The 15,102-nt window shown below is 34.2% G+C and overlaps 1 protein-coding gene across 4 annotated transcripts in view; it reads left to right on the forward strand.

Moving 5' to 3' along the window:
* Nucleotides 1–15,102, forward strand: part of MAPK10 (mitogen-activated protein kinase 10) — a 355,433-nt gene that overhangs the window by 256,957 nt on the left and 83,374 nt on the right. For 2 of the 4 annotated variants that reach the window (XM_065877702.1, XM_065877699.1), the window contains exons 5-9: nt 2,137–2,266; nt 6,394–6,452; nt 7,296–7,434; nt 8,135–8,300; nt 10,739–10,810. In XM_065877702.1, the coding sequence (XP_065733774.1) occupies nt 2,137–2,266; nt 6,394–6,452; nt 7,296–7,434; nt 8,135–8,300; nt 10,739–10,810 (566 nt within the window). The remainder of the gene's footprint in view (nt 1–2,136; nt 2,267–6,393; nt 6,453–7,295; nt 7,435–8,134; nt 8,301–10,738; nt 10,811–15,102) is intronic. The other 2 variants (XM_065877700.1, XM_065877703.1) reach the window with 1 other exon arrangement.

Consider the following 15,102-nt stretch of genomic DNA (forward strand, 5'->3'; position numbering starts at 1 on the left):
TTCTTTCTTTAGATATTTTAATGACTTCACCTAAGTTGTTTTGGCTTAAAATTTAGTCTTTCTCTTTAAGGTGACTGTTCTGATCACTTTCCTGTTGACACAATTTCTTAGCTTCAGAAAGCAAGTTTAATTCCTGTATTTCCAAATTAACTGTTGCCCTTGTACACTACCTATAAGATGTATGCCCATTTGACTCTTGTGCTGACATTGATAGGTTAACAAGAACAGAACAAACACAAGAATAGAAGTATCAGTGCTAAAATACAGAGTTGAATAGCAGCACAAGTTTTTAAAAAGACAGTATTTCTAATTAGCATTGGTTCACTGTGAATCAATAGTGCGTGATGCGTTTATCAAGGAAACCAGGACAGACTTAACTGTGTCAACAGAATGAATGAGCAAGTGAATGAATGAAAGAGTTGGTAGCCTTTCCCTAGTCTTCACTGACACTCCATGCTTAGAGTAACAATGGCATTTTCAGAGGACTTCAACAGACTGTAGTATATTCAGAGGAAGCTAACCAGATGGTACTAGGACTTGAAATCACACTCTGACAAATGGTGGTAGGACCATTTAGCTTAAGAAAGAAAAGACCTAGGGGGGGAATAAGAAAAGCAAAGAGTTATTGAGTGCTTACTGAGTGCTTATAGAGTAGGCCAGACATTGTGCAAGGTCCTTTAATAGATTTCAAACATTACGGGCTTGTCATGATGTAAAGGGAATACTTTATTTTGAGTTGCCCTGGAAGGCAGGGCTGACAGTAGTTAGTAGAAATCACAGAGAGACAACTCTGTTTATTAGAATGATGACATTTCTAACTCTAAGAGCTTTCCAACAACAGAATGAGCTGGCTTTATGTAAAGGGGTCCATGTTTTTGAAGATGCTCAAGCAGAAACTGGTCAAAATTTGATGGAGGTGTTTTGGAGAGGAATAAGTATTAAATGGAGGCATGGACCAGATGAACTCTAAGACTTTGTCCAAACTTCTCTTGTGAGTCTATTTGCAATACAGCGAACCTCTTATTTATCTTTTAGTTTAGTGGCATGAGCCCTAAATGGTTAATGTCACTTCCAATTCAATAGATCAATAGGATATTGATTGCTCCCTTCTTTCCTAGCAACGAAGACAAAGTCCAGGACAACCCAAATTTGCAGAGATGGAAAAAACTTTGTGAGCGGGTTCATTAGGTATAATATTTAGCAAAAAGAGATTCACTTCCTCATTTGATCCTTAAACCCATGTATTCTGAGTATGGCAGAAACATAAAGCATGGTAACTTCTTCTCAAATGTCTTGAAAGCTTCAAATGTTAGTAGCATTCATTTCTGTCTTTGTATTTAAATGTAATGATTTATGCTTCTGAAACCCTGTCTGACTGCATTCCTTATTTCAAGCTTTGTTATTGTTAATGAGTGCACTTTGAGCATCAGCCCACCTGTGCATTCATGGCAATTGGTGTCATACCTTAAGAACTGGTCCTGTGGGGGCTTCCCTGGTGGCGCAGTGGTTGAGAGTCTGCCTGCCGATGCAGGGGACATGGGTTCGTGCCCCGGTCCGGGAAGATCCCACATGCCGCGGAGCGGCTAGGCCCATGAGCCATGGCCGCTGAGCCTGTGCGTCCGGAGCCTGTGCTCCACAATGGGAGAGACCACAACAGTGAGACGCCTGCATACCGCAAAAAAAAAAAAACAAAAAAAAAAAACAAAAAACTTGTCCTGTGAGTGGGGAAAGAATGAATGTCCACTGAAAATGATCAAAGAACAATAAAATTTTACAGCTAAATATCACATATTAGTGGATGAGAAATTCAAGCCCAGAGAGATTAAATGACTTGCCACAGTCGCATGGCCAGTGGGAAAGTTGAGCACTTTTCTTTCTTTTGTCCCAGACTCACTGATGCAATTACATGCTGTTTTCTTGGCTAGATACTCTTTTTCTTTTCCTAGCAAGTAGAATGTTTCTATACTAGTCACTCTTATGTCTTTATTTACAGCCTGATTGACATGTGGCTTGAGAAGCAGGTATTTGAGTAGGATTCCAAACTAGTATTTTCCTTATCTGTATCTTTAGTTTGGTAGGCGGGAATTCTAAGGGCTCCTTTGTTCTTAATTCTGGATTGCTCTTGGGTCTCTGCAGTGCTGCGTATGATGCCGCTCTTGACAGAAATGTGGCCATTAAGAAGCTCAGCAGACCCTTTCAGAACCAAACGCATGCCAAGAGAGCTTACCGGGAGCTGGTCCTCATGAAGTGTGTGAACCATAAAAACGTGAGTTCTTATTTTAAAGCTCTTGTGGTAGGAGGTGGTGAGATTGGGGAAAGAAGATCAATATGCCAACTTGAGTAGGAAAAGCTTTCTTTTCTTTGCAATTTCTGCCCCTTAAGATTGTTTATCCTGCCCATATGCTACATTGGCTTTCATTGTGCTCATGGTAGCTTTCTTCTTAAAAATCATCTGAAAATCATATGGCATGGAGGGGATGAATCTGATAGATATTTCCCTGTTAAGAAATTAACCATATTTGGTTATCTTGCTCCAAATTAACCAGAGAACTTCATGCATTTCCAAAATAAATTTAAATAAAAACACCCAAACAAACCAAAACCAAACCCAAAATATCTTAAAGAACAATATGCTATGTTTCTTTATAAAAATTTAAATTTAATTATTAACAGGTGAAGATTTTTATCTCCTTTTACTTTTAGCTATAGTCTGGCAGTGTCCTCCAACTGTTCAGTGTACACACTGTGCTTTGGCACCTTGCTTTTTGTAGGGTTGGGCAAACGTGCAGGGACATATCTGCAGTGTACTTCAGAACAGGCTTCTCAAGAACATTTCACATTGGAACTCAGTAGGGAACACCATTACAGGGCTTTCTTCACTTCAGAATATAATCTTCTTCAAACACTGGCAAAGGCCTCTAGAATTCTTTCTGTGCTCCTGTTCTTCTTAGTAAGGATAAATGGGTGATAATTCTTATTTTAATAAAGACAATTAATAAATAAATTATAATAAATATTTTATATATAATTTATTACATACAAACATATAATAAAAATAAATTATTATAAAACTATAATAACTCCTTATAAAGTTTTTCTTGAGTATGAAAATCACAGAATACATGAAATTATCAGTGAAGTTTTATAAACAGGTGAATTTGTCATAAGGTACTAAGTAGAAGCAAATGTATGAGTGTTTAGTTGAAAAATATTTAAAATAAAAATATGTGGATTTAGGCCCAATGACGGTGTTTCTTTTTCCTCCTATTACTCTACTCCAATGACTTTTTAGTTCAGTCATTTGACAGTTAAATGAATACAGTGTTCCAGGTATAGATCTAGATGCTCTAGGTGCTAAACATACAGCAGTGAAGATAAGAGAGACAAATCCCTGCCCATGCGATGCTCATGTTCTTACTGGGAAGAGAAAGGCAGTCTACAAAATAGGTAGGTCAATGTTTAGAATGTCAGATAGTAATAAGTGCTACCAAGGAAAACAAAACGAAGAAGAAAGATAAAAAATACTAGTCAGTGCAGAGTGGGTAGGGTTACTCTTTTAAATAGGTTTAGCAGGAAAGGCCTCACTCAGAAAGAGAAATTTTATGAAGTATGTACCCATCTCTGATTTGGCCAGGCAAGGAACATGATACTTCTAGAAAGGAATATAGAAATGTTAGAAATGATGATTCCTAAGAAAGATCATTCTGCTAAAGCACTTTGTTCTTTCAGTACGTGAAATAAAGGCAGGAGCAAGATTAACCACATGACCAATGCAATCTATTTTTATGATAGCAAAGAGGATGAGAAATACCATAGGCAATGGAAGATGGATGGACACAAGCAATGCAACAATTGCATGGGAAGTTTTAATAGTTTTTTGTTTTCATATATTGAATATTTATATTTCCCTAATCCTCCCTCCAGTCCCTAAAATTCAATAAATACATTGTGGAGAAATTCCCACTTACTTTGCCAATTTGAGGGAATCCTACTCCCCATTCTTGCCTGGAATATGGGGGTTCACATTTATGTTACCTAAAAAGGATTTCCAAATTGAAATAATATTTTGTAAATGGCATCCTACCTGCTATGTGTGTATGTGCATATGTTTGTGTATGTACATATGTTTGTATGCATGTATGTATATAAATCTAGGGAAATAAATTTCTGGAACTTGTTAACAGAAAGGAAATTCACTGACAACCAAATGCAAATTCCACGTTGTTGCTTGTAATACTAACTACAAGCAGTCAGAATGAAGAATGCTGGAAATGCTGTGGAAAGTAATGTAAAATAGTGAAGCAACCCCAATTAAGTTTTTAATAATAAAGAAGACAATCCATTTAGAAAATGAACACAATTCTAGGAAGTGATAGCTGTTATGATTGTGGGGCCATGACAGATGATGATTCACATCTGTACGTATTAATGGGTTGGAATAAAAAAAAGGAACTGCATCAGATTCCTGCCTGAAAACGTTTGAACTAAAATGGAAATACCTGTGATGGTCTGTTTCTAAAGATAAGATTTTTGATTGGTTATTAATAGGAGTTAGAATTTATAAGGGATCAAAGAAAGAACAGAGGAGAAATACTCAGAGGAAAATCAAAGACAATGAAGGTGTTAAAACAAGGGCATAGAAAAGGGGAATACAAGAATATATAGTGGGGAAAATTTACTTTTTAAAATAATAAACCTTGACTTATTTAACATTGTAATGCTATTTTCTAGATTAATTTAGATTACCTAGATTATTTATTCACCAGATAATATGGATTAGCATTTTTTCATCTTTAAGGGTTGTTTGTACGTGTTGTGTGTGTGTGTCCCACACACAGTCTCTGATGTTTTTGTTTGAACAAATATCAAAATGAATTACTTTCTACGATTAAGTATTATAAAAACAGGCTCACAGTTCCAATGAGAACTGTAGACATTTTTCAATACACACCATAACTAAGTATACAGAATAGCAAAGCACTTTAATCACAAGTTTTAAAAATATTTTGAGGGACTTCCCTGGTGGTCCAGTGGTTAAGACTCCATGCTCCCCGAGTAGGGGGCCTGGGTTTGATCCCTGGTCAGGGAACTAGATCCCACGTGCTGCAACTAAGACCTGGCACAGCCAAATAAGTAAATATTTAAAAAAAAATTTTTGAAACAGTTTTATTTCCATATGCATATTCCATGCTGCAAGGTTACTTCAGAAGAGATAATCTTGTGTTTTTTGATATGTTATAACAATTACCCTGTATATATATATATATATATATATATATATATATATATATATATATATGAAAGTATTGGATAGTGTTGTGATTGTTTTTCTCAGTAATTCCTCAATAATTGGAAACTACTGAAGGCCTAAAGCATTCCTTAGATTGACTGCATTTCTCCGATGTTGAAAATCATTTTGTTTTGTTTATTACTTCGTGTTTCTATACCACTTATGAACTTTATTGAAATTCGTTAGTTCATGTTTTAAAGATGTACACATCTTAAATTTGTTTTTGTGAAATGGTTGCATCCATCCAATAAGTAGAGGTCTGTTATCTATATTTTTTATTTTTATTTCCCACTGGCACTTGAGTACAGAATATTTAGCTGAAAGACAATTTTGAGTTATTTATGTATGTAATCTATTTGCATAAAACAAAGGTTTTTTCCTTTTAACATTTACTTATGCTAGAAGGTAAACTTCTTTACTACCTAATATATAAAATAACTAAAGCAGGAAACAAAAAAGTTAAAAAATCATTTTTATAACTTAAAATACACTTGCCATTAAATTCATCATTGATATCATCCAAGATATACCTTTCCCTACACATACCATTGGAGCATTAGTTTAAATAATATTTGAGTGTGAAATAGAAGCAAAAAAACTAAAGTAGCAACACAAAAAAATCTTGACTTAGAATACCTCCTTAACATAGAACATCTCCTTGACTTAAACACCACCTTTTCATTTAGAGGAAGACATAGCCTTGTTAAGTGTTGCTGGTTATTTCACTGCTGCCTTACTTTTCTTACATGGCTTTTCCTCTTTTTTGTTTAGTTACATTACAACCCTATATTTACTAAGGAGAATCACACTCTAAAGCAATATCACAATCATATATCTTCTGTGACTCTTTTCTCTGCCTAAGAATTTGAGCTTTTTAATTGCATTTTAACCTGAAGACAGATTACATGTCCTTTCTGAATACGTTTTTGAATGTTCTATGAGACAGTTCTAGAAAATTTTTCTGACTTTTCTATATCCACCATAGCACTAATATGTGACTTTGAGTTGGAATAAGTGCTTGTTTAAATATGCTTTTTAAATAATTAATTTTCTCCCCTTTTCTTTCTCTCCTTCTTCTGTCCCTTCCACTGTCTCTTCTCCAGATTATTAGTTTATTAAATGTCTTCACACCGCAGAAAACGCTGGAGGAGTTCCAAGATGTGTAAGTAACAAAACTCATGAAGGAAGGGGAGCATAACATTCAAATAACTCAAGTGATATTGACAAAAATCAGATGAATGAAATCCCTTGTAGAGATCAAAGGGAGGTAAGAACTGGTGGCAAATGAAAGGGATCCAGTGACAGGAGAGAAGGTTCTGTTTCTGCCGCTTCTTCCTGGAAAGACACTTCTGCTACTTTCTGGCCTTATGGCTCTTTGTGCTTTGTTGCCCCATGTTCTTTAGTTCAGTCAGAATCAGGGAAGCCTTACTAGTTATTATATATTTTTACTTATTTTTAATTTATTCTGTGAACTTTCTAGAATGAGTCAATTCACTTTGAGAAATATTAATGACGGACATGATAAAAAATCATCCTTAATCTTTCTTTCTATTTTTGTGGTACCTTTGATTTTGTGCAAAAAACCCTTCCAGAAGTATAATGACAATAAGCAGAGGAGAGGAAGTGAATCCTAGCACGTTGTCTTATTTAACACAGATAACTTGCGTTTAATGGAAGATGCTATTCTGAATTTTTTTTCTTATTTGTAATCATAATACACAAGAAAGAGTTCAGGGAATTCAGAGTAAAATGAGAACAAGATGAAGGTAGAAAATATACGGACAGGAACCACACACTAATAAATGCTACTTCTATTAGCATCTTTGTGGTAGAGTTACCATGGCTAACGTGCATGCAATACTTGGAGGTTTTTCATATACTTAATTCAGTCAAAAGTTGAGCTGGGAAGTTCGGAAACTGATAGATTTAGGAGAGGATCCTGACTTGTTTGAAGGACTTCACATGTCTTGTGATTTGGAACTTACAATGTGGATTTACCTTGCAGTTACTTAGTAATGGAACTGATGGATGCCAACTTGTGTCAGGTGATTCAGATGGAGTTAGACCACGAGCGAATGTCTTACCTGCTATACCAAATGTTGTGTGGCATCAAGCACCTTCACTCTGCTGGAATTATTCACAGGGTAAGAATACTTAGTCCAGAATTATAATGAAGATGCTTGTGGAGAAGAGAAAGAGCAACTGTAGGTTATTTTCTTTATGTAGGGGAGCTTGGTTAAATACAATGTACTTCATTTATTTTACTATAGAATTAGCACATAGTTCACTAATGTGTAGGAGGAGACTTTAGCACACTGTAGCTGGTTTTGTTTAACATTTTATTTCAGCTCATTGAGAGTCAGCTTCCAAGGCTTCTCAGAAATTCTGACTGGCAGAGTCATATGTGCAGCTGAAACAAGACAGTTCATTTCCAATGTTTCTGGTCACATAAAGACAGCAGCCCTGATCTGCTCTTCTGTCTGGCCTAGAAATGAAGTATAAACTAAAAGGTTTATGTTGCCACAAGGAGAAGCCTAACAGATGACAATAAATGATGGTTTTTTTTCTAAAAACCTCTTACCAAGATGAGCCTAAATTGTAAAAATGATACAATTCTCTTCTGGGTTTAAAAAAGTTTCTGAGGATGTTAAAACAAAGAAATCCCAAAACTAATTGTAAACTTGTTTTGGGAAGTACTCTTTTGCTTTACGTAGGGCTCTACAGTCAATGGCAGGCGGGTACCCATCAGTGCTGTTGCAAGACTGCCATGTTGAATGAGTAGATGGAAATCACATGTTCCATTTGATGCTAGCTTTTAATATCTTCTCTTGTTCCTATTGTCAGGACTTGAAACCAAGTAACATTGTAGTCAAGTCTGATTGTACATTGAAAATCCTAGATTTTGGACTGGCCAGGACAGCAGGCACAAGCTTCATGATGACTCCTTATGTGGTGACACGTTATTACAGGGCCCCCGAGGTTATTCTGGGAATGGGCTACAAGGAGAACGGTAAGGATGCTTCTGAGTACCAGCCAAAGAAACTGCGAAGAAAATGAGTATGTGTTTTAGATAGCCAAGAGTAATGATCTGTCTCATGTATATGAACTTTTTAAAAAATAAGGCTGCCAGCTTTCATATTCAGAGGTTTTTAAAAAAATATTACTATGAAGAACCACTCATTAAACATGTAAAGTATGTTTCTGAGAAGTAAGCTTGGTTAGAAGAACACTGAAATGTCATAGCTAAGAAGAATTGTAAAGGGAGTCTGATTAAACAGTCAAGTGGATGCTGATTAGCATACATGCTATAGATATTGAGAAAAATTGCTATTTAGGTGGCAGCTCAGCTCAAAGTGAGTATAAACAGGAAGAAATCTATCTACTGCATTTAGCCATTTGGCTTTATGTCACTTCTTAGATTGATGGCTCTAGTCTTAGGAAAAGACAAATAAAAAGATACCACAAATCCTTGGAGCAAGAATATTCACAAATGCTCAATGCACAGTCAATTTAGAATAATCCAAATTGTTCAAGTTGGATAAGAATTTCTTTAATACTTTAAAGTGTTCCATAAGTAATAGTTAAGGTAGCAATTGCCTAGTAAGTTTTTATAAATTCTAAAACCATAGAGAGAGAAAAGTATTAAATTTTACGCTATTGATTTTATGAAGAAAATCATGAACACTTTAAAAGAAAAGGTAGAAAGAATCTTCAAAATGTATTCCAATTTGATTTTATTAAAATGAAGGATTTATAAAAATACTTATTAGAAAGCATTGCAATATATTATTTTGAAAAGAATATCTCTAATAAGTAATGAGGTGTATTAAAAAACACATCCACTATATTTAGGAATTAAACTTGTCTTAAATTAGAATTGTATATATGCACTCAATGTACCTTTCATACTCATTTTGATATTCTATTCTATTTAGTTCCTGGCAATCTATAAGTTTTATAGAAATAATTATCATTGTATTTTTATGTGTAGGTGCTACAGAGTACTTTTATGAAAATTCCCTGGCCACCAACGTTTTAAAAAATTTCTTTGTGCCCTTCTGGGTTAGAAGAAAGCCAATACTTTTGTGCATTTGTGCAGAGGAAGGGAAAGCGTTCTTAGGAAGGTCAGGTTTACTTTGTTGGACAATGGCAGAATTCTAATCCATTTTGACTTGGAAGAGGAAAATCTAGTCCTCTTCCCAAGGCAATACCACACCTAACTTATTTGGAAAAGAAGATAGTTGTATACATTCTTCATAAGTTATTTTTAAAAAATCAAAGTGGGAATGAATTAAAAAATTCAAGAAATCAAGAATCTACAAGAATCTGGGGGAGAGGGTGTTCTGAATTTGCTATTATGTATTTTCAGACCTTTGCTGTACAGATGGCATGTGATCTCATCCCTTGTTCTTCCCTCACTAGAAAGGATTGCAAGTTCCTGCCTTAGTTTTTTGGCTTCTGATCCATGCAGAAAGCACACCTAACACCCTTGTGCTGCTCTCACCTCTATGCAGGATAAAGGTTATCATGCAGAAGAACCTGCTTGCTCTGACAACAGGCATGCCCAGCTACCCTGTGCACCGAACCCTGCCTTCCTTCTCCAAGGAGCATTTTAGCCTAATGTTTCTGCCCCAGAGTTCCCTTTGTCCTTACTAAAAAGCGAGTTGGAAGAGGGTAAAGATTAGTAAGAGAAAGTGAAGCCTGTTTTGTTAACAAGTATGACAATTGAGGAACATATGTGTGTAACAACTTTTTAACACTTTAATAATACTTTATGTCCTGACTCCTTTATACATGTGCAAATTATTTATGCATCTTTTTTCTTGAAATATTTCAAGAAATATTTCAAACAGAAACCAAAATGGGTATTTATTTACAAGAATAACTTCTGAAGGAAAAACTAAGTCTTGAATACCAGGGATTCCAATATTTCTGCCTAAACCTTGGTTCCAGCCATTTCCTAGTTTCTTGGATTTGGTTGCATGTACCTTATTTTGGACCAAAAAAAGGGGGTCTCTAGTTGCCCTATTCCGTGTAACTGAATAGAATAGAAAATGGAAACAGCCATCCCTAAGGGTCTATTAAGATTATTTTCTCTGCATCCAGCAAATGACATCGAAAACCCTTTGGTGGCTTTTAGCTGTCTCCTGGCATGGAGATACTTTTGGTTAAGCTGCTGCTTTTCCATGCTACCATTTTATGGTACTAAAGGGCAATCTAAGGCACTCATAAAGTAACTTTAAAAAATTAATTTGAGTTCTTATACTAGATGTTGTTTATGTGATATTATATTGCTGGTTTTAACTCACCTTTTAGGCCAACTTTTAGTGAGAGACAAAATTTGTACCTTCTAATCAAATGCTTCTTTTTCCTTCTCCTTCAGAGATCAATTATCTTAGTTAACTTTACTTTCCTCCCTTTTCTTCACTTCCCTCTCTCTTATTCTAGTGGATATATGGTCTGTGGGATGCATTATGGGAGAAATGGTTCGCCACAAAATCCTCTTTCCAGGAAGGGACTGTATCCTTGTACCTTTTTGCTGCAGCCTTACCTGTTTTGTTCTCTCTCCCTTTAAACACATAATGATTTTGCCAGGAGAGTAAAGATAGAAGCAAAAAGTTGGGTAGTGGTATAACTGTGACTAAAAAAAAGTGATTATTTCTCTAATCTGACCAGTACTGAAGACTACATACCTCAATGGTTTGTTTTAATTAAATTTTCAATGGGTTTTTTTCTTCTTAAACTTTCTTATCTGTAACTCAAAATAGCAGTAACTATTTGCAAGTATTATCCATCTCCCTTCTAAAACCATTTTATGCTGCAACAAATTTAGGGATAATTATTTCTCTACTTGCTGACATCTTAAGCTTCTGTCCACACCTTTATTGATTTGAATTACTCTTGACACTATATCCAGTCTTAAATAGTTTAATATAGCACATCTTCCTTCAAACAAGAACTTCTACGTTTAAAAATCATAATTATTATTCAAATTGCTGGAAGTCAGGTGAGTTTAAAATAGGCTTTCCTCATCTGACTTGGAGATGTGACTTAGACATGCTTTTCCAATGAAATTTAGAATTAAAGAAATGAAATATACAATGTGAGAAGTATAGTCAATTAAAAAAAAAAGCAGGTTGCTTTGTGTTCTACCACTTAGTCTTCTACTAGATTCCATCAGAAATTTCTTGAACAGGTATCTCTGATTTGGAATTATTAAAAGAGCTGGTATATTTCTGAAAGGATCAAAAGTTCACTCTTGGGCTTCCCTGGTGGCACAGTGGTTGAGAGTCCGCCTGCCGATGCAGGGGACGCTGGTTCGTGCCCCAGTCCGGGAAGATCCCACGTGCCGCGGAGTGGCTGGGCCCGTGAGCCATGGCCGCTGAGCCTGCGCGTCCGGAGCCTGTGCTCCGCAACGGGAGAGGCCACAACAGTGAGAGGCCCGCGTACCGCAAAAAAAAAAAAAAAAAAAAAAAAAAAAAAGTTCACTCTTTAACAAAGGCACATATATGTGTTTATAATATATCCATAATAAAGTTTACATATTAATAGAAAATATATTTTTATAAATACAGAAACACCCTGTTAAACACAATTGTGCAAATCTAAGTACAACAATTGAGAACTTTAACAATGATAATGCAAGAGTGAGTTCAATATATTTATTACATTGGAAGGTTTTAGAAATTGGCAGTAAACATGTGATCCATAATTATTAAGTATTGTATTTGACTAATAAGAAAGCTCTATTAAGAACTCTTATAATGTAAGAAAGATTATTATTGTTATTTAGTAGGAATAGAAGAAAAGGCCAATGATAAAAAAAAACTGACAATAAAAAGTTGATGTCACAATGACCATGCATTTAATGTAGGCATTTATTTATTCTGCTGTATATGAATAAGATATTCTCTAAATTCCAATAGTAATATAATAGTAATGACATCTTCTACAACTATACTATCCAATAGGTAACGACTAGCCACATTAGCTCTTGAAATATGGTTAGTCTGAATTCAGAGGTGTTATATGTGCAAAATGCCTACTGGATTTTGAAGATATAAAAAGAAAACATGTAAAATATCTCAATTTTTATATTGATTATGTATTTACATGATAATATTTCATTTTACTTTAAATTAGTTATTGAATTTATTTTGAGGATCAATTACATACAAATCAATTACATACAAAGTTGGTTTGAACAATATTGTAATTCACATTCATATGTATTGATTTCATACAAAAGTAGGAATTTGTGTGTGTGTGCATGTGTGTGTGCTTTTGTCTTTGGGGTACAGTACATTTCAGATTGAAAAAACCCAGAACTTCTCAATCAATTCCCAAAGACAAAATGTTACAAAATATCTCATTCCCGTGTGACATTGTTGTTACAGTCACTTGATTCCCATGTAGCATGGTTCTCTGAGATCTAATTTAGCTATTCAGGCATTTATCAGGGTTCTTTTTCTCTTATTTTAGCAGTATTAAATTTAAAAGCCAATAAAATTAGGAAAAATTAAAACAGTTTTGAACCCAAAATACCCTTCAGATAAACAAGTAAAGATAATAGCATCATATTGATAATTCTACATTCTTCCAGAAATTGTTCTCTTGGAGGTCAGTTTTTCGTTTTATCCTAGTTTATTTTTTAGAAAAATGTTTAGAACTTTTAAGTAAATTGTGCAAATATCAATACATAAAATATATATCCTTGATAAATACAGTCCTAGAAATTAAATAAACCCCAATACACAAAATGTAGATTGTGATAAGGGTTTGTATTCTGTATTCCTTTATCTCCTGTGATGATTATGTAAACTACTGGTATCCGATAGCCTAGTGCCATATATTGCTGGCCTATAAGTCAGTGGGGAATTTACATAAAGTCATTATAGTGGAAAATATCTTGCTTAAGTTAAATTTTACTTAAATATGGGTAAATAACTTTCAGATGAAATGCATTGGAATTCATTTTGCCTATAATTAAAATTATAATTTAATGTCTTAGTCATGACTATATTTAAAAATTAAACTAAACCATAGAAATCCCTATTAAACAATGGATTACATGGACTATATGTTTTTGAGTGGAATTGTTTCATTAATTTTTATATGAAGTTATTATCATTTTGTGATTAGAGCTTACTACCAATAATAAAGGGATCAGAGCATTGAAGTAACTTCACTAGGCCATGATGATCAGACACAAGTTTGGGGGCTGATGGAGCTTATTTATAGGGAGAAGAATCATACCAATATTTTAACATATTGAAATGATTCCAGCATTTACTGGAAGTAATATCAAATTTTAGTATATGCTAGTTTATACCTTGACTACTTCCAAAATTCTTCAGAGACTTAAAAAAACAATCTAAGTGAATAATTCACTTAGAATTATTCAGAGTAATTTCTGTTGAATTTCTCTGAAGCTGAAAAATGATGTTATAATACTCTATCATCATAATCAACATTATTCCTCTCTCTGAACAGAACTTTTTAATGCTCCTTTTTTAAAATCTGGACCCTAAGTAAAAGTAGTAAAACACCTTGAAAAATTGGGAAAATCTTATGAAATTATCATTGACAACCAAAGTTTTAGCTATTTCCCCTCTGTTAAAATTATATTTAACATTTTGGATTTGAGAAACATTGTGTGGGTTTCTTGACTATTGATACGATCCAGATGGTATCACAAGGTAGTTTCTTGATGACTAAAAGTGTTGGAACCTACATACATACATATTTACTTTTCGATTTATTAGTTTGCTAGCTTTTTTAATATCCAAAGGAACATTTATAAAGTGTTTGTTTTTCTTGTGTAAAGAGTTTCTTAATTATATAAACATACACTATTATACACTCAATTTTCATTATGGTTTTATGATTAAAACCTATTTCATAGCATATATGCTGACAAAATATATAGTATCATTAATAATTCTTGGGCCCATAATGAATTTCAAGCCAGAGAACAATGAATATGCCAGGTCCATTATTTTATTTACATAGTCCAATGATCATATAAGAGGCATCAGTGACTTTATATTTCATTAAGATTTTGGGTTTTTTAAATAATAACATATAGTAAAGCGGTTTTATGATACTTTCTTAGAAGTTTTTTTTGTTTTTTGTTTTTTTAAAGGACTATCTAGTTCCTGACTCCTTCCATCCACCCCACAACCCAACCAGGGCATGCTGTTTTCTTGGTTACTGAAGTCTCATATAATACCAGTATAGTTTTCATATAATACCAATTCTTTCCTTAAGCCTGCTTCTTTTAAATATATTTTTCTACCTTATGTTTTCTATTCTACTTCAAATGTAACACCTTTTTTGAGCAAGGTCTGTGATATTCCTTTATTTTGAGTTCTGGCCAAAGTTCTCTGGATCTGGGAAATGTTAAAATAGGCACACCATATTCATTTGAAACTTCTAGACCTCAAGCATATTATCTCCAATTAAAGCTGACAGATTGCTAAAACACTGCCTCTTGCCTTTCCCTCTGAGAACATGAGAAATTTCAGTTAGAAAGAAAAGGATGTACATATAATCTTTCCAAGAAGCCAGGTTATTAAGGAACAGAGAATGATTTGCCAAAAATATATTTGAAGAAATGAAGAAAACATCCTCAGATTAACTGACTATCATATCTTTTCTAAACCTGAACAAATGAAAATTGGGAATAATCAAAGTAAGGTGAACAAAAATTGGAGGTTGTGGATTATTATATCCATCTAGTACAGATAGATATTCTTAATCCTTCTTCCCTCTTTGAAATAACTCTGCTTACTTCCTAATAAACTTTTGCA

Source organism: Phocoena phocoena, chromosome 5 (genome assembly GCF_963924675.1).
Source record: "Phocoena phocoena chromosome 5, mPhoPho1.1, whole genome shotgun sequence".
In the NCBI taxonomy this organism is placed as follows: Eukaryota; Metazoa; Chordata; class Mammalia; order Artiodactyla; family Phocoenidae; genus Phocoena; species Phocoena phocoena.